Source organism: Rhinolophus sinicus, linkage group LG16, assembly GCF_036562045.2.
Source record: "Rhinolophus sinicus isolate RSC01 linkage group LG16, ASM3656204v1, whole genome shotgun sequence".
Taxonomy (NCBI): domain Eukaryota; kingdom Metazoa; phylum Chordata; class Mammalia; order Chiroptera; family Rhinolophidae; genus Rhinolophus; species Rhinolophus sinicus.
The window spans coordinates 23,418,429-23,438,786 of record NC_133765.1 but is presented as its reverse complement, the minus strand read 5'-3'; the positions used below and the strand labels follow the sequence as shown (position 1 = coordinate 23,438,786).

The 20,358-nt window shown below is 46.0% G+C and overlaps 1 protein-coding gene across 3 annotated transcripts in view; it reads left to right on the top strand.

The window, feature by feature from the left end:
* SEZ6L (seizure related 6 homolog like) overlaps nt 1-20,358 on the top strand; it is a 176,596-nt gene that overhangs the window by 142,338 nt on the left and 13,900 nt on the right. For all 3 annotated transcript variants that reach the window (XM_074321069.1, XM_074321071.1, XM_074321070.1), the window contains exons 10-12: nt 5,718-5,914; nt 11,613-11,807; nt 14,014-14,205. In XM_074321069.1, coding sequence (XP_074177170.1) covers nt 5,718-5,914; nt 11,613-11,807; nt 14,014-14,205 — 584 coding nt within the window. The remainder of the gene's footprint in view (nt 1-5,717; nt 5,915-11,612; nt 11,808-14,013; nt 14,206-20,358) is intronic.

Below are 20,358 nucleotides of genomic sequence, written 5' to 3'. Positions count from 1 at the left end.
CCCAATAACATAAAATAAGAATAGACTCACAGAGCCTTGAAGCTAGGATGAAAAGTTTGCACTTTACCCTGAGACAGGTCCATTGCTTTTTTTAATCAAGGTGAAAGTCACACAACATAACATTTAACATATGTACAATTCGGTGGTATTTAGTACATTCACAATGCTGTGCAAGCAACACCTCTAGCTGGTTCCAAAGCATTTTCATCACCCCCCAAACAAACCCCATGTGTATTAAGCAATCACTCTCCATTCCTCCCCAACCCTCGGCAGCTACCAAGTTTCTTTCTGTCTCTATGTACTCACCTGGTCTGGATATTTCTTATACGTAGAATCATATAATATGTGGCCTTTTGTGACTGGCTTTTTTTTCACTTAGCATCCATTATTCAAGGTTCATCCATGTCATAGCACGATCAGTGTGTCATCCCTTTTCGTGGCTGAATAATATTCCATTGTACGGGTAGACCGTGTTTTGCTTATCCATTCATCGGTCGAGGGAAAGGGCCAGATTTGTGTTTCAGAGGGAGTCATCTGGCTCCTGGTGGGAGACGGGTGGGGGGTCAGGAAAGGATGGAGTCAACAGGCAATACCGTCCCATAGTCTGTCTTACCGTCTGCAAGACAATGGAGAAAAGCCAATGGTAGTGACTGAGGAGAGAGGGGTACACAGAAGTTGAGGTCTGCTGGCAAAAGCTCAAGGCCCCGTACCACGGAAAACCGTACCCTCTGGCAGCTAAGAGGTACTGGTGCAGGCAGAGGCTGGCCCTGGGAAACTCTATTTTCCTGTGAAATTTTCCCTGAGGGGATCCTGCTCTACCCAGTTCCCCTCAGAGCACACCCATCCGCCTGCCACCAGCTCTCCATCTCCCCTTTGTTCTGGTGTCAGACTGCCATCCTGCCTTCTCAGGGCCTCCTCCTTCTCAGGTGGATCTGGCTAACATCTCACTCCATCCCTCAGCAGAAAGCCTCCCTCTGCCCTGTGGCCACTCTCCAATCTCTCGGCATTTGAAGTCTCCGCATTTTCCTCCTAGCTGGAAGCACTCCGTGTATCAAATCCAGCTGGATGGGCAAGAGAAAACTCAGGCTAGTCTTCAGATTGGGGGAGGAGGGATGTAAATTACCAGCTTTTGTATAGATCATTGGAACCAACCTATCAAAAAGGGGCGTTGAAAAGGGTACAGAAGAGAGTAAATGTATTCTTTCTCCCACTGCCCCTTCATGCATGTTCTCCATATTTGTGTTAGTTTCTCAGGAGGAAAGCTTAGTTCTTGCGGTTCTTCTGGTCACAAGTGCAGTTCAGTCTAGTAATCATATAGCTCTAAACAGTATTCATTTTTAAACTTCACCTCTCCCTCGGAAAGGCTCCTCAGGTGGGGACTTCTATCGTGAGAAAGGGCCTGGAGGGCTGCTTTTTTCTCACGAGAAAGCCCAACTTGTCAACACTGTTATGTTATGGAAGATACAGAACGCTGATTTTCTTTCTTTTTTTCTTTCTTAAGGGGTACTTGATGTAGGCAAAGCCTGCTGAGACTGGCTGTTCTGGACTTTCCCCTGTGCTGGATCCCATGCCCCTTTCAGGATGGGGACACTTTTAAGGAGACCCACAGTGGCTGCCTTCTTCAGGGTTCACATCTAAGGCCTGGGAAACATGAATCTTACCCCTACTCTCATCAGTGATGGGTAGCTCACTCCCAACACCCCCTTTTCTCTCTTTGCTCTGCCCCCAGGCAGGCAGGTGACTCCATGCTGATTTTTATGTTACTTTTCTCTTAGAGAGCGTCAAATGCAGCCATTGTTTTCCAAACCCCAAAAGATACCTGCCAAGCCATTAAGAGTTTCCTTGAAGCCCTCTTCACCAGGCTTGTGGTGAGGGTGATAACATCTTCTCCCTTCCCTGCCGCCCCCTCCCACAGTGACACTTCCCCTGAGATAGTCTTCCTTGCAAACCTCTTCAATGACCCAATGAATTGTTTTTGTCTTTTGATAAGCTAGAGGTGGGGAAAGGGCTCAGATGAGATCTGCATAGATAGTGGAAGTAGGTACCATTGGTGCCATATCTGAGCCCTGCAGCTTTTGCAACTCTGTACCCAGGATGGCTTCCTACCGCAAACCTCTCCAAGACCTGAAGGCCTTCTCTGAGGCCACGTGGGCAGGCCAGAAGTGATGGAGACTCAGTACCCATAAGAGCAGCCCTCACCCAATGAGTGACGGGAGTTGGAAGATAGATACCCCCAGCTTCCTCTCCTCCAAGATATATTCTGCACCATCTCTCACAGTTCCTGCAGGACCAAGCGAGTGCTCACGGTGTAACTTGCCCATCGATGCACCGTACACTCCTTTCCTCCCATGTCACTTCCCCACCAGTGCTGCCGGGGGTGGCCTCCCAAATAACCTGACTCCAAGGGACACACATCTTTGCTCAGGCTGTGCTTCTGGAGAACCCAAACTCAATCACTGGCCGTGTATATCCCTTTAGAAAGTAAGAATGCTCTGTACCCGTTGGCTTAGCCTTAGCTTAGGAGAGCTCTGCTGAAATTCCAGGACAACAGGAGAAGTTGCATTTAATCGTCTATGGTACACTGTTTACAAAATGCATTCACATAAGTGAGGGTTTCTCAGCCTTAGATCTATTGATATTTTGGACCAGATAATCCTTTGTTGTGCAAGGCTGTCTTGTGCATTATAAGATGTTTAACGGTATTCCTGACATCAGCTCACCAGTGGTACCCCCCCTAATTGGGACAACCACGTCTCTAGACATGGCTAAATGTCTCCTGGGGGTCAAAATCACCCCTAGTTGAGATCCACTGACATAAGTTATCTGATGTCTTTTGGTGCAAACAGCAATCAATCCAAAGAGAGGATGATGATGGTGGTGATGGTGGTGATGGTGGTGGTGGTGGTGATGGTGGTGATGGTGATGGTGGTGATGGTGGTGGTGGTGATGGTGGTGATGGTGATAGTGGTGATGGTGATGGTGGTGATGGTGGTGGTGTTGGTGTTGGTGATAGTGGTGATGGTGGCAATGGTGGTGATGGTGGTGGTGGTGATGGTGGTGGTGATGGTGGTGGTGGTGGTGATGGTGGTGGTGATGGTGGTGTTGGTGATGGTGGAGATGGTGGTGATGGTGGTGGTGGTGGTGATGGTGGTGATGGTGGTGGTGATGGTGGTGATGGTGGTGATGATAACATTGCAACGTGACATAACATTCAAATGACTTGGCTAAACTTGCTCAGGTGCTGTCAGTGAACCTGGAATTTGATCCCAGACCTTCAGCCTGCCTTACCTCACTCCACAAGGGCCTGACATCGACTAGACATATCAAGCTCGAGTCATAGACAAAGAACATCGGAAAAACCACATGTCCTCCGTGAAAGTGTCAGAGCCAGGAATCAAATCAAAGCTTTCTGATTTCCGAGGCACTGTGCTCTTTCAAGCGCACTGCTCCTTCCTGGTTTACAAAGAACAAAGAGTTGCACTGGGGTTTAAAAGGAAAGCTATTTTCACCCTTGAACATGTTTCTACTGCATTTACAGCATTGAAATGAATGAGAATAAAGCCAAGTTGTGCGCTGCCTGGAAGCCACTGTTACCAGTGGATCAGCTGTGAAGTGAGCTGAAGGAATAAATATCTGCCATCTACCACGCTTCACACTAGCCTAATCCAGCCCTTTCATGATATGGATATTTTCATGGCACTTAGAGTTAGGTGCCCCTTTCCTACAATCGGCAGGGCGCGGACATCAACCCCCCTGTTGATACCAATCCCACTATTTCTGCTGTCAGACAAATTCCCGGCAGACTCTTTCATACCATAGCATGTACTGAACACCTACTGTGTGCAAGAGAAGGTGGCAACTCCAGAATTCTGATACAATAGGGGGTTCAAGGCTGTAGCCTAGTTGGAAACTGGTGGGGGGAGGAGAAGTCTAAGGGTTTTGTCTTGAAGCCACGCGTGCAAAGCCAGCAGACAGCTTTTATTAAGAGTGGATGTTTTGGGGGGCAAGGGTGCATGGGAAGCTGATGGAGATTATGGAGGCAATTAGCATCTCTTTAAGTCACCCCTTGGGACAACTTTACATGAGGAATTGTGAGAGGTGCTGTGGAAGATATTCTGGTAAAAAAATACATCCCCCGCCCCCTGGAAACAAACCTTCCACAGCATACCTTGTGTTTCTGTTGTTTTGTTCCTACTAATTGAAGCACCAACATGGGCGGTTTCCACCCCTTCTCTCCACTCCTAGACTGCAGCAAACGCGGCTGGATGAAGCTGTCTGGGGGGAGGGCTATTGTCAGTCTGCTTCAATTCCAGGAACTTCACTCAGGGCCATTTCCTGGAACGCCACCCTTCTGGCGGTGAATTGCTCAACCAGGACACTCCTGATTAAAACCCTTCACGGTCTCCCCTCCCCAGCACGATGACATCCAAATGTCTAAACTTGGGTCTCTAAGCCCTTCCTGGCCTGACTTTCGCAGCTCTCTCCAGGCTCCCATGTCTATACCCACACCCACCTACACTGATCACCAGGCAAGTTCCTTCAGGGGCCATGACCTCTCTCCCTTCCTCCCTCTGCCTCGTGCTTTGCCTTCTCCCCACCCCCTGCTTATCAACCTCATGGTCCCCTAGACTTTTGTGAGGATCAGAAGCATCACCTCCTCCAGGGAGGCCTCCGTGATGCCCCTAATCTGAGTTAATGCCCTCCTCTGCACTTACCTTGATCATAACTCCTATCACAGTCTCTGGCTTACTAGTCTAAATACACCATTGCTTGGTGACCCCTCATGCCCTCTGAGCACAGCATTAGTGCCTGGCACACAGTAGGTGCTTAAAATATGAGGAAGAGGGACACAAGAAAAGGAGAAAGACAAACGAGACAAAGGGAGGAAAGAGAGAGGGGAATAAGGAGAAAGGGGGAAAATGAGTTAATATCTCCCCATGATGGAAGCAAGCTGGCATTCTTTCCATCAGAAATCAGTTTTATCCCATACGCCTAACATGGCACACATTTCTGTAGCATATTGAAGCGCTTTCTGGATTATTAATTGTCCATTGCAGTCCAAATAGTTAGTGTCAAGATATTGTCTTGCGTTTGAGTCTTTGAAAATGTCTCATCCTTGAATGTTATGAATAGCGATAGCAGGGTGAGCATATTTCATGAATAAGGTGCTTCCAACCCACCTTCGGCCCTACTCCCTAAACATAATAGACCAACCCTTTGATTTTGAGTAATTAGCCACGTGATAAATGGAAGGATCCTTTCACCGTACATGAAAAGGCAAATGATAATTAGCAAGCAGTCCCCTGGTTCTGCAACAGAGAAGCATAAAAGACCCAGGTCCCTACCCCAGCATGTAGCCCGCCGCCCAACACTTAGTTTCACCCATGAAATGGTTGTTGATGGCAGAGATATTGAAGGCAGTGTTACTTACAGTGCAGCATTTGACTCTGTGATGGGCTCCATGCAGATAAAGACCATATCATGAATGAGTCTTCAAAAGCCCAATCCACCCACCAACCTATGGGCCAGGCTTGTAGGAAGGGTCCACATGCCCCAGTCACATTTGCAGTCCATGCACCCCTGACCCCCAGTTCCTAGCCGGGGACCTGACACATAGTATGCCTCAATAAAGTGTGTGTTGCTTGAAAAAATCAAAGTCTTGTTGCATGCCTATAACTTTTCTTCACAACCCCCCCTCTTCTCTCTGTCCCCCCAAGCCTGAACCTGAGCAACAGTGATATCCTGACTATCTATGACGGTGATGAGGTCATGCCCCACATCTTGGGGCAGTACCTTGGGAACAGTGGCCCCCAGAAGCTGTACTCATCCACGCCAGACCTAACCATCCAGTTCCACTCGGACCCTGCCGGTCTCATCTTTGGAAAGGGCCAAGGATTTATCATGAACTACATTGGTACGTGTCTCACTGGTCAGTTTTTTTTTTCCTTTGGGCTTGGATGCAGGTCAAGATGATTCCCTGTAGATATGTCTTGGGGGTGGGGGTTGTGTTACGTGGACCTTTTAATATATTGGCACAGTAAGTATACATAGTTTTTAAGAGCTTGGGCTGTCTAGTCGGAAGGACCAGAGTTTGAATCCTAGGGCTGTCATCAATAGCTGTGTGACCTTGGGCAAGTCACTTAACCTCTCTGAGCCTCCTTTTTGTTATCTGTAAAATGGGAGTATTGATGCCTACTTCAGAAGGTTGATATCAGGAATTAGTATAATAGATAAAGCCTCATAACTTTAAGATTCATCATGTTTCATTTGTAGCCAGCTGGGACTTCATATCATCAACACTGTCCTACATTTGCAACTTCTCAAAGCAATATCTTCATCATCTTGCCTTAACTGAAGCTCGGCTTTCTCCTAAGGACTCTTCTTCCCCTGCAGCCCCATCCAGTGGAGAAGACCACCTTTTCTCTCCACATCCCATACTTTAGGGCTTAGAGATGTCTTCTGTGATCCTCAGTGTAGCTTCCAAACCATTTCTCTCTTCCACATCTTAAAAAAAAGTTCAAGCTAAGTTCACCTTTGACCATCCAATACCCCCTTCTTATCGTTTTGCCCACCCACACCCTTCCTTCCTCACCCCCCGACACTGTAACTCCCCCTTGTTCATTACTGGATCCATCACCCTCCTCTGCTAAACCTCCACACCGTGGGGGGGTCCCAAGCTCCATCCTGGACCCCGTCCTGGCTCTATCTAGACTCACTCCCTATGTGCTTTCATCTAGTCCCATGGTTTTAAACAATACTTATCTATACTCCATTGACCCCTAATTTGTACCTCAACCTTGAACTTTCCCGTGAACTCCAGATTCCTCTGTCTAACTCCCTACTAAGTACTCTCTTGCGTGTCTATTTGACATCTCAGATTTAACATGGCCAAAACAGAATAGCTCTTTCTCTACACCCACCTACCCCCACCCAGCTGCTTCTCCTGCTCTCTGTCCATCTCAGGAGATAGAATCACAACTCTCTTGACTCCTCAGGCTGCTTCTTCTTTCCTCACCAATATATCCAATCCATCTTCTCAATATGTTTCAGATCCAAGCACTTCTCTCCATCTTTCCATGGCCACCATCCACCTCCAAGCTGCCATCATCCCCACCAGTGAGGCAAGACCAGAAAACCATGAAGTCCCACTAATTCTATCCCCGAAGGGACTTTAATTGACAGAGAGTCTGGTTCAGTCCCGTCGTGTCACAGCAGAGGAAGCTCTGGACCACTGAGGATAAAGGTCTTGCTCATGGGCTCACACCAAAGGGCAAAGCCAGGTTTCCTGCTCTCAGCTCTGGGGGTTTCTCCACCGCCAATATTCTTGACAACAGCAGAGAACCTGGGAGAAAACAAGTGGGTAGTTAAAACCTAACTCCTTTTGATATCCAGAATGGTGGGTGGTTGCACCCTGAGAATTTCAATGGACAAGATTCAGCCAGCAATCGGGGGACGTGCTTGCACCTCCCAGGAATAATGGTGACATCTTGATTTCTAGGCTGGAACAGGGAAAAGGAGGGTTCATCCTGCTGAGTCTCCTGATACCACCCCCCATCGCCAAAGACCCTCTGGCTGGAGCAAGACTCCGTGTCTTTGGTTTTTTTCTTCCCCTTGGCTTGAAGATTTGCCCATCTCAATCTAATACCGTGTTCTCTCTGTGCCATCTCCTGCCTCTAAAATACAAGCCACTCCGCTCACCATTGGATTTGTCAAGGAGTCTCATGCATGTGGAAATAAATCCCTTGTTTTGTCTATTTCCAGCTGGTGGACCTTTCTCTTCCTGGCCTGCTCTACATGCAACTCTCAGAGAGGCAAACACAAATGTTGATCTTCTTTTTCATATTTCTTTAGGGCCCTTTGCCACTGAATTGTGTTTTTACCCTTCATTGTAAGTATTTTCAGAGTGTTACGGCTGCTCTGTGCTTTGTGTGGGTTCCCCACTCTTCACTGGGTGATGCCCGGGGCATAGGGGGCAGCTCATGCTGGCCGTCCAGGTGAGTTGCCCTGCAGAGTCAACTGCCTTTCAAGGGAGAGTTTCTGGTGACTTGGCTTCAATCTACAAGTATCTCCTCAGGCTTCTCCTCCCATCCTGCTGGAAGACAAGGTCATAGTTTTGCTCACTGTGTCTTCTCTGGTGCCTGAGTCATCTTCCAAAGCTGCATTCATCTTGATGGCAGAACTCTAACTCCCTCCAAGGCTGCCCAGGGTTAACCAAAAAGTCTAGCCAATGTTCGTTTTGGCAACATCTTGAAGAGGAGGTTCTCTCATTCACTGAAGCTGAAACTCAGATTTGTGTGACAATTTGAAGTTGGCAAGCACTCTTCCATATGTTATTTTACTTTATTTTCAAATATATTATCTTCATTTTCCAGTTAGTTTGGTTCACAAAAATCTCTTGACACCTCCTATGTGTCAGACCCCGCACTCAGCACCAGGGCCTGAGAATGATTGGAATACATAGAATACTCTCCCTGCCCTCGAGCCTGCTGGTGAAAATGGAAGAGACAGTCTGTTAACAGACAATGTCAGGATTGTGTGCTGATGCTATGAGAGAGGCAAGCGTGGGGTTTCAGAGACTTCTTCCCAGAGGTACACAGCCTGGCTAAAGTGGGTGACACAAAGAGAAGAGTTCCCTTTGTCCTTCTTTCTGTGAAAGAAACACACCGTTAATTTCACAGGGAAGGCAAGTGGGCTTCTGTATCTAATTTTGATGCCAATCAATTTCTTGTGACCACCTATGTTGAAGACCATGTTGAAAAGAATTCAGAGTAGGCAATGCCTGAAGTCAGTGAGAAAGCATACCCTGATTGATTAGTGATGCCTGCCATGGCATGGGAGCGTTATTTGCTATCCTAGGTCTAGATTTAACTGGACACAGATGCAATTCCCATTCAGTAGAGGAATCAGATGGAAGGGTCAGGAGGTTCTGTGGTCATTTAGAGAATTCTGAAGCTCCTAGACTGATCTCAAGGCCTAAAAGCCAGCTCTGGAAGATGGCCAAAGTTTATCTGCCATGGCTGCTGTCAGAACCTTCCATAGGAACACTCTGGGCTTACATGATTCTGACCTCAATTCTCCTTTGCACAGACAGAAGCAAAAGCCGATTCTCATCACTGCTTCTTGTGCTTTGTTAGTGTCTTTGGCCAAGTGCATGAGAGGAAAAGGAAATAAAAACGCAGAGATGAGTAAGCAGTGTTTTTCAAAGAGATATTGGTCACTAGTGTATTTATTCCTTTAATTCTAGGGTAATAAATAAGCTGTATAGTGTAGGTCAACTCCAATCAAATGACAAGGGTTCCCTGGAGTGCTGCGTTGAGAAGAACTGGAAGGTTTCAGCTTGATTCAAAGAAAGAGATCGCTATAATTGATTAGTGATGTCTGCCATGAGCATAAGACTGGTAAATGGTGGCATGGATTTAGCACATTTGAGTATTTCTTTTGCCTGAAAGTTAGACCATGGTGCTGACCATAAGACTGAAACCATGACTTCAGAGCCCTGTATTCCTAATGCCTGGCATATAGTAGGTGCTCGCAAAATCTTAGTCAAACAAATCAATGCATCTATATACCTCAGCTTAGTGTTCCTGTCACATCCGGTACATTAAGTATCTTTTACATTGCCCTGAGGGATAGACAGGGTCATGATTTGTTTCTCTACTCTCTGATTGAGAGTAATGCGGCTCAGATATATTTATTGACATGAATGGAGTCACACAGCTTCTAAAAGAAAGAGAATTGAAGGGAAGTCTTCCAACTCCTAGGCCAGTTTTCTCATTCTTAGCAAAGTTAAGGACCCATCAGGACAGATACTTCTGGAATCTCCACCTAGTATGTTTGGTGGACATGCAGATTTCCGAATCATGGTCTCTGGGAGTGGAGTCTAGGAACAGAAGAACAGGAAGGCAAAGTGACTTAGCCACAGCCACTGAATTTAAGTCAAGTCTCTGCTACCATGGTGGAAGCAACTGAGGTGATCACAAATTTGATGAAAGGAAACAGAGGGTCCCACAGGAATGTGTAGCCATGTGGGCTCACACCAAAAAGTCAGACAAGCAAACCTTTCTCAGTCTAAAAGCATTTGGCACAAAGCAGAACACATAGCCAGTATTTGCCCCCATTTGTCCCCTTTCATCCATAGTTCGAGCATTTGCAGCTGTGTCCTAAATCCAGGGCTTGGCTGATTCTTCAAAGGCCTAAAAATAGAGGCTCCTGTTCCCCACCAAGCAATTCTAGAAGCCATTTTCCTGTTCCCAACTTCTTGCAGACACCCATGAGATCTCCTTCCCCCAAATAAAACCATGATGAAATCCCGGGAAAAGCCATTGCTTCTTTCTCAGAATGTCTTTCCTGCAGACAGTGGAGGTACTTTGCTTTCCCCAGAAGCACATAAGAACTGCAAATTAATTATACGGCATAATTAGCTCTTTCTCAAAATCTGTGCAGTGGGCACTTGGAAACAAGAATAGTAATAGTGGGCTTTGGATTACTACTTTAGTAATGAGAGTTTGCAGAAGATAAACGGAATTATTCCAAGGAAGACTCTGTGATAATAAGCTACGTGGCACATTTTCTGGAGTGTGGTTAATGTTTGCTGACAATATGCAATGTGATTTGAGAGTTGCACCAATAATTATTTTTGTATTAATAGTTAAGTATTTATCTTAATCTGCATTACAAAAATATGTATTATCAGTAACCTATCAAACCCATGGATTTACACACATTCTTAGGATAAGGCTGAGTGTGATTAGCTACCTATGGCTGTATAACAAATGACCCCTGTCCCCCAAAATAAATGAGCAATAAATATTTATTATGCCACAGTTTCTGTGGTCAGGAATTATAGAGGGGTTTAGATGGGTGCTTCTTATTCAGGGTCTGTCATGCAATTGTAGTCAGGATGTCAGCCAGGGCTGCAGTCATCTGAAGGCTTGCCTGGGGCTGCAGGCTCCCCTTCCAAAATGGCTCCTTCCTGGGGCTGGCAAGTCAATGCCAACCGTTGCAGGAGGCTTCAGGTTCTCTACATGGCTCTTTCCAGAGGGCTGCTTGAGCATCCTCACAATATGGCGGCTGCTTCCTTCAGAGAAAGTGAGGAGAGCAAGGAGAGCGCCTCAACAGCTTTTAGGAGGTATCCTCGGAAGTCACACATTATCACTTCCGCAATAGCCTATTGGTTATGCCCCTGGCCCGACTCAGTGTTGGCAGGGTCTACACAAGAATGTGAATTCCAGGAGGTGAGAATAACTGCAGGGGGGACATCTTGGAAGGTAGCTACCACAGTGAGGCAGGCATGGTTATGACTATGCTCTCAAGAAAGGTGAGGAACCTCAGACACAGTAAAGAGTAGAGGTAGGGTTCTGTCTGAATCTAAAACCTAAACTGACTTTATCAAGTCAAGAGAGTATTTGGTAAGTTCAGTGACCCATGGGAAGAGGTCATTGGAACATCTCACTATAGAAAACTTCTTGAAGTTTAAGGGGTTTTTGGAAATGTGTTACTTATTTCTGGAGGCTTTTTCTTCTATTTGCTGTTTCCTCGGACATTCATAAAGGGACCCCCCCCAAAACAAAAAGGCCACCTCCCCATCTAAAGATGATGTCTTTGTTTTAAAGAAGTGTCAAGGAATGACTCCTGCTCAGATTTGCCTGAGATCCAGAATGGTTGGAAAACCACTTCTCATACAGAGCTTGTGAGGGGTGCCAGAATCACCTACCAGTGTGACCCCGGCTATGACATCGTGGGAAGCGACACCCTCACCTGCCAGTGGGACCTCAGCTGGAGCAGCGACCCCCCGTTTTGTGAGAAAAGTAAGTATAGTCTTGTTTTCTTCCTCTAGGTCAGTGGGTGCTAAATCCCTCCCATGGGTTCTTTTCTCTTTTTTTTTTTTTTTTTTTTTTTGCGTGGATGCAGTGGAATTATTTAATGCAGAATCTGGCCTCCTTCCTACTCCACCAACTCATTTGTGCTGCTCAGCAATGTCATTTTGTAACCCGAGGGCAGGGATCTAAGACGCCAGTGTCTTCAGAAACCTGGCAGATAATGTACATGAAGGAAATAGACTCATGTCAGACAATAAGGAGTGAAATGGACTGTGATGGAGGGGAATGTACTTAGCGGTGTAAAAACATCATTCAAATTCAGATCTTTAAATTTCCTGTAGTGGCCAAGCCAAGCAAATTAAGTCGGATCTTGGAGACCCCAGTTCAAAACGCCTAGAGTAGGTAGCTAACCTCATCCAGACGGCGTCCACTGCAGTCTCCTGGTTCCTTCTGCCTGCTTCCCTCAGGAGAGCCAGCCAGGCATGTCTGGTGATAGCTGAGTCTGGTGTCTTGGAAAGGGGTAGAAAAAGGAAGTACTTCTGGTTGCTACACAGGCTGCCTTAGTAGCAGGGGAAGAGCTAAATTCAGAGCGGCCTCTTCCCCCAGCCATTGGCCTCCCACCTCCTAAGCAAAGCTCTAGTCGGCATTTGCTGAGAATTCGCATTGGTTCTTTGGTAGACCTGTTCAGCATGACTCAAATCACCAATTGCACAATAAGAAATACAGTCGCCCCTCTGTATATACAGGGGGTGTGGTTTCAGGACACCCTCCCCCCCCACAGATACAAAAACCCTCAGACGCTCAAGCCCCTTATATAAGATGGGGTAGAACAATGCGTACAGTCAAAAACTACTGTTTTCAGTCTGTGGTTGGTTGAACCCATGGATGCAAAACCCAAAGATGTGAAACCCCCGGATATGAAGTGTGATCAGAGAAAGAGGGGTATTGGGGAAGAAGTTTGGGGGTCACAGGCAGTTCCTATCATAAATATTCCAACATCAAAGAAAATTAAGTGTAATTGTGGGAAACACGAAAGAATTTGCTAAAAATCCATAAAGTCAGCTACATAAACAGACTTATTTGTTCCAGAACAGTATGTGGGTGTGTGCATGTGTGTGTGTCTGTATCAGGATAGAAAAGTAAAAATGGACAGAGAGAAATGCCACGGGTGGTGATAAGAGAACCACCACAAGCTCATTAATGCGATCGGTGTCATTGTATGTTCTACAGCGTATTATTATTATACATTAATGTACATAATATAATAATATATAATATGATATGATAATGATTTTTAAATGTTTTAAATAATAATGATTTTTACGATGTTTTAAATAATAATAATAACTTTAAAGTATCCAAGTAACACACGCTTACTTACAGTACTCAAGCAGTAGTAAAATTGTGAAGTAGGAAGTGAAAATCCTTTATGATCTTACGCTCTGGAAATGATGCCACTCTTAAAAGTTCATTCTGTATGGTTCCAATTGCATGTGTATGTCTGTGTGGGCTGTATATACACACACATGCATGTGTAGAAGGTATTGTGTATATAGACGTATATAGATATTCATATAGAAATAGCTACAAATACCGGACTTGTAATAACAGGGATCAATTCATACAAACTACCTTGCAACTGCAACTCAGAAATACGGGCATCTTTTCATATTGTCCATGTTGTCTATTTCATTCTTTTTTTTTTAACTAGTTTATTGTTTTCTTTTTTTCTATATCGATTTTTTTTTTATTAAAAAGTAATGGCTGTTTGTTTTACTACAATCAAGTACTAAAGCAAGCAACAAGTCATCTTCACTTTGTTCTCCCTAGTATTTGCTCAGGATTTTATGGGTGGCTGTTCCATGTTTAATTCTTCCCCTGTTAAAGAGTTTGCATTCTTCCTTTCCTTTTTTTTTCTTTACCATTACAAATAATGGTGCAATGTACAACCTTGTATATAGGCCTTTGGGCCCTGATGCAAACATTTCTTGGGACCACTTCCTCAAAGTGGACTGAAATGCTGATCCTTTTCATCCTAACCTATTCTCCAGCCGCCTTTGATGAGCACATGCGTTATCTTCCAAACAGGAAAAGAGCTGAGTTAGGAGGCTTTCGAGGTCGTCTTGTAAATCTCAGGAAACCTCTGATCATCCAGAGCCCTGACGAGCACTTGGTCTGATTTCATCCCCTGTAGTTATGTACTGCACTGACCCCGGAGAAGTGGACCACTCGACCCGCCTAATTTCGGATCCTGTGCTGCTGGTGGGTACCACCATCCAGTATACCTGCAACCCCGGCTTTGTGCTGGAGGGGAGCTCGCTTCTGACCTGCTACAGCCGCGAGACGGGCACTCCCATCTGGACATCCCGCTTGCCCCACTGTGTCTGTGAGTCCTGTTTATTGACTCTTATTCACGGAGGAGGGCCAGGCTGTTAGGAGGAGGCCTGCCACCCTTTGGGAGCGGTTATCATTATCCTCACACAATAGCTAACATGGATTGAAGGCATGGGTACTATGATATTTACGGTAAATGTATCAGACACGGTGGGAACCCTCTCTTCTTCCTCCAGGAGCCTTGTGAGCATGGCATTATTGTATTCATTTTCATAAGAGGATACTAAGGTTCAGAGAGGTGAAATTATTGCCCCAGGTCACACAGCTAGTTAATACTGGAGGCCAGAGGCACACCGAGACTTGCCTGACTTTTTAACTGCTTAAAATTGAGCGGTCCCTGGGGTACTAAATAAGGTGGGTTTAAACTCTCTTTGGCCTCGTCTAAGTGGAGCCACCAAAGCAAATGTTGCGTTAAAAAGGCACTGTTTGGGTTTCTTAACCATAAAAACTCAAACAAACAAATGAAGAGGCTTCCAAGGTCACTCTGAAAATGGAGGGGTTGCTATTCTTAGCCAGCAGAGGAAGTGGGGAGTGACGGTCCAGGGGTCTCAGCCTTAACTGCACCTGCAATCACCTGAGAAGTTTGAAAACTCACGGGACATTCTGATGCAACTGGTCTGGGGTGCAGCCTAAGCAGTGAGGGTTTTTAAAGCTCCCCAAGGGTTTCGATGTGTGGCTGGGGATCAGAATCATTGCTTAAAGAAAGCAGGAGGCCTTACAGAAGGAACCAAGCCTCACGCCATAACCGGAGTTTAGAAACTGTCGGCACCGCGAACATTTTACATCAGTGTATTATAAACAACTGCATGCAAGGTACAGCCAGCGCGAGCTCCAGAAGCTGAGGTTGGGCTACATCGAAATTTAAAGCTTCTGCACAGGAAAGGGGGGACTTTATTATCCTCCTGTGACGTGTAACGGGGACTCTTAGCTCACACGGCCCTGGGTTCCCAGCTCCCTCTTCAGTCTGAGTTCTAGAATTTCTAGAGCGGAGGGGAATCTGGGAGATAAAATACAGCTGAGGGATAACTTACAGAGAAGACACAACTGCCCCATTTTTCAGGTCATAATAATAGTTGTTATTTATTGATTGTGTAAGACATTTTGCTAAGCACATTATATGTATTTGTGAATGTATATGTATGTATGTGTGTAGTATTATGTGTGTGTGCGTGTGTGCGTGTGTGTGTGTGTACATATATATTAGGGAAACTTAAGCTCAGAGGGAAAAGCAGACAATAATAGTTATCATTTATGGACTGTATAAAATACATTGGTAAACAGATTTTATATATACGAGTATATATGTATATTTGTGAATGTGTATGTCTGTGTATGCACACAGACATACACACACTATATATATATATATATATATACACACACACACACACTTGTACATATATAAATAACTATGTGTGTGTGTGTGAAAAAGAAACTGAGACTCGAAGGCAAATACAATTAAGGTCATAGCACTTCTTCACGGGCAGAGCTAGGATTCACATTTAGGACCCTGCTCTCCAAGTCCAGTGCCGCTCCCACCAGCCTTGCCTCCACTATTATTTCACCGTGCGTGGCAGGGTACAAACCCATGCAGGGACATCCCAGTGGACTAGTAGCCTATGGCCCTAACCCCTTAAACACTACCCTGTCCCTAGTCCCCAGACCTTTGGGCCAAGCTCACTCTGGTTGGTTCCTATTATGGGTTGGATTGTGTGCCCCAAAAAGGGATGATGACATCCTAACCCCCAGTACCTGTAACTGTGACCTTTTTTGGAAATAGGGTCTTTGCAGATGTCATCAAGTTAAGATGAGGTCATACTGGATTAGGATGGGTGCTAATCCAGTGACAAGTGTCCTTAGAAGGAGAAGGAAATTTGGACTCAGGTGGAGACACAGCCCATTGAGAGCACCATGAGATGACGTAGCAGAGATCCGAGTGCTACACCTGCAAGTAATGGAACGTCAAGAATTGCCAGCTGTCACCAGCTACCACCGGAAGCTGGGGAGAGGCAAAACCTCCCCACAGGTGTCAGAGGAAGCCTGGCCCTGCCGCCACTTTGATCTCAGACATCAAGCCTCCGCAGCTGTGAGACAGGAAATTTCCATTGTGCTAAGCCCTCCAGTCTGTGGCCCTTCCTTATGGTGGCCTAGGAAACAAATACAGTTCCCTTTGCTTCCTAGTGACCAGTCAGGGAGATCAGAAGCCGCTTGAGTGATTTTTTCAAACTGCAGAGCCCCAGATATGAAAAACTGAAAATAAAAGCTTATTGTAAAATACCGAAAGGTAGAGATATCGTTTTTAAAAAGAGAGAAAAGGCACTTCACCAATGAGGCAGAGCCTCCAAAGACTCTCTGAGCTGACTTGGCTGCTAGGTTTCCGAGAAGCACACCTCCCTCCCTTCGGAGCCGCCTTTCCCTGAAATCTCCGCATGTGGAACTGCAGTGCTCAGTGCAGACGGCTTCCCTGACACCCATGCTAATGAGTTCACGAGCCAAGTGGGGTGTCAGGAGACTCCCGATTCTCCCAGAAACCTGAGGAAGAATCCAACATGTGGTTCCAGAGGCTGATGGGAGATGACACGTGAGGCAGGAGGATGGTCAGTTTCTTGCAGCGAGATGTCCCGAGTGAAAGAGAGGTGATAGTCTGGGTTCTGAGGGTTTTTTTAAGGACAAAGTTGTTAGACATAAATTAGTTTTAAATCATTTCCTCTGCTGAACAATGGAAACAGCCCCGATTTGATGGGCACCTTTGTTGTGCCATGCCCTTCTCCAACATTAACATGTTTTACCCTCACAAAACTGCAAGAATAGTATGTGTGTCCAATGAAAGCAGGCAAAGGAGGCCCAGAGAGGGTGGATAGCTTTCCTGGGGTCACACAGCCAGGCTGGGGAGAACCTAGGATTCCAATTCAAGCCTGACGAACCCCAAAAGCATCATCTTCCCACCTCATCACTCTGCAGTCCCAATTTCTAGGCAAAGCTCTTCCACCAATAAGCTCATGATGCAGACAGAGCAAATTGTATAAGCTCTGTCTACAGCTACTGTTCAGGGTTACTTGCCCAAGGCGGTAGTTTGGTCCAGCTGAAACTCAAAGTCATGTCTTGTCTCCCCTAGTCCATTTACCCCAAACCATTTCAAGAATGGGTCAGGCATCGGTAAATGAAAGAGTCTGGGATTCACAGTCCCTCCAGCTCTGCTGGGTGACCTCCTCCAGAAGGACTCCCTGACTGCCCAGTCATGTTTCTCTCCTCGGAGCTGCCCTGGCACCTACAGTTACAGCAACCACATCACAGCACTTGCAGTAGCTTATTGAAATGATCTGTTTGTATGTTCAGAGACTCAAGTAATTCACTTGCTAGGATTGTACCCAATTGGTTCTTGTATCCCTCTGGCCCAGCGGTCTCAACCAATGACAGTATTTGTTACGATTACTGCCGTTGTTATTGTCAGCAATACCAATGTGGGCTTTATTAGACTTCACGGCTTTCTTGTAACTTTCCTCCTTTGACGGTGGCATGGTAAATGAGTCCTCAGGCTCCCATCCAGAAGACATAAACCAGCTACCTAGAGTAGAGGATCTGATCAATTCAGCGAGCGTTTCCTGGTGGCTCTCTAGGGAGGTACGTAAGAGTTCCCCAGGAGGATCTAGCCTCTCACAGCCCTGCCCCCCAGAACTCCACACACCTGCAGATTTCCTGGCCTGGGGAGAGCCAACATGGCCAGACTGTGACCTTAGTAAAAGCTCCTATTGATGAGCTGTCCCCAGCATCCTCACCTCAGCCAGCACGCCAGGCTTTGCTGGGTGCCCATCTTCATTTAGAAATTCCTGTCTCTGAGAAAGCAATAGCTCGGAGGAATCCGTGATGGCTCAGGGTGTTTGAGCACAAAAAGGGGCCCTCATTACAGCAGAATTATTAAATGCACAGGACTCAAACTCCAGCAGGCCTGGGTTTGCATCCAGCTCTGCCATTTGCCAGTTGTGTGACTCTGAACGAGCCCGTGTCCTCATCAAAAAGAGGTTTTAAGCAATGATCATGCCAACCATAAATATAAAAGTTCGTAACAGTGAGTCTGGCATGTAACAAATGCTCCGTTAACACTGTTTGCTACTTACCACTCAGTTTCAATGTTCCGCTACTGCTTGAGGTATATTACAAGCCATTCATAACAATAACTAACGAACCTGATTGTTGAGCGTTTTGCTCAAATGTGCTCCCAAAATGTACATTTTTTTCTTCTTACAGTTGAAGAGAGGGGGAGGAATGAAAAAAATAGAAATGGGGTTAGATTTGTGATCACGTCTGTAAGACCATCAGCCTAACTCACTTGAATTCCTGGGGGAGAACAGAATGAAGTCATACAGATTGCAACCAGAACTGTTTAACTTGGGCCAGTGGATCTCAGCCAGGGTGGTTTTGCTACCCAGGAGACATCTGTCAATGGCAATTTCTAGAGACATTGTTGGTCGTCAAAAGAAGGGACAAGGGATGCTACTGGCATCTAATGGATAGAGGCCGGGGATGTTGCTAAACATCCTACAAGGCACAGGACAGCCCCCCACCCCACCCAACCACCACCACCGCAAAGAATTACCCAGCCCAAAATGTCAATAACATCTAGGTTGAGAAAACCTGCCTTAGACAATCTCATTTCAAAGTGTGGGTACATCCCTGGCGTATGGATGTCATTGCCCAGCCACGGTCTCAGCTGGGCATGGGCTCCTTGGTCCAGTCCGTTTACTTAACAGACAGGAAGAATGAAGTTCAGAGACGTCCAGTGATTCGCCCAAGTTCACACAACAGATCCAAGCCTCCAGTTTCAAATTCAAGTCATGTTGTATGTCACTCTCTTGCCATGTTCTGGGAGCTGAAGATAAATACAAACGCCTTCAGAGAAAGCTGGTTTCTGCCAGCAAAGAATTCCAGGTCGAATTCTTCTCAGAATTTTACTGATGGCTGGATCGAAATGGAATCGGACTGACTTGAGAGCGATATCCTAGACTCAGATCACAGCTCAGCCTTTTCCTTCTTCTGGGATCTTTCACAAGTGGCCTTCCCCCTGAGTCTCTGTTTTCTCATCTGTTAAGTGGCTAGATGGTGCAGTGATTGACAGTGGACTGGGACCACGTGCTTTTGATTCCTCTCTCTCCCACGCATTGGTTTCACAGGATACCCAACAGTTCTGTGCTTTATTTGCTCAGATATAAATGGGGATGGTGATAATAACATCTGGGCCTGGGGTTTGTTATGCTCATTGAACGAGTTCCTAGATATAAAACCCCAAATAGTGCCTGGTGCATAAGACGCTCTCATAGTGAATGTTAGCTCTTCTGGTCCTTACTGTTCCCACCTTTAAGGATTTGGGGCGAGAATTGAAAGTAATACCTGCAAATCACCTGCTACACATTGGGTGTTTGAATATTTTGGAAATTAATTAAATGATGAATTCATTGCGGTTCTGAGCCCTAAACCCTTTACCCCTAAAGCTCTGGCTGAAACTCTAGAATCACCTGGGGAACTTTAAAAAGAATACTCTGGGGGACTAATTAAATCAAAATGCATTAGGGGTGGGGCCAGGGCACTGAATAATCTAGGGGGATTTTAGTGCAGCCAGTGGAGAACAGCTGGGGACGCTTCCCCTCATCGTCAAATCTGCTGGCCATCCAGGCCTAAGAACTTACCCTTTGTCACGTTCCAGAAACTACCTGTGGCATCTATGAATGTTAAGTTACATGAAGGCAGGAGCCATATCTATCATCATTCATAACCAGCGCCAAGAACAGTGCCTGATACATAGAAGGTGCTCAATAAATGTTTGTTGTACTCACTAATCTGTTAATTTATGAAAGGAAATTCGGGGAAAGGCTGTGGGGAAATTCTCCTGAATTACCACTGCCACCTGCTCGCCACTTTGCTACATTGCAGATAATACATGGGATTTACGTTAAGAATCCCTTACTTCCCCTCCACCCAGGACGGAGAAAAGCAGCAGGCAATCAGATCAGCATCCCACCCCTCACACTTCGCCAGGCCTGAGTTTTCGCTCTGTCCCAGCAGAACACTGAATTTCCTGGTTTCCTCTGGAAACCTTTCCTGAACTTCCCACCCGTGACCGTGACCGGGTCTGGCGAGGTTTCTCCTCCGT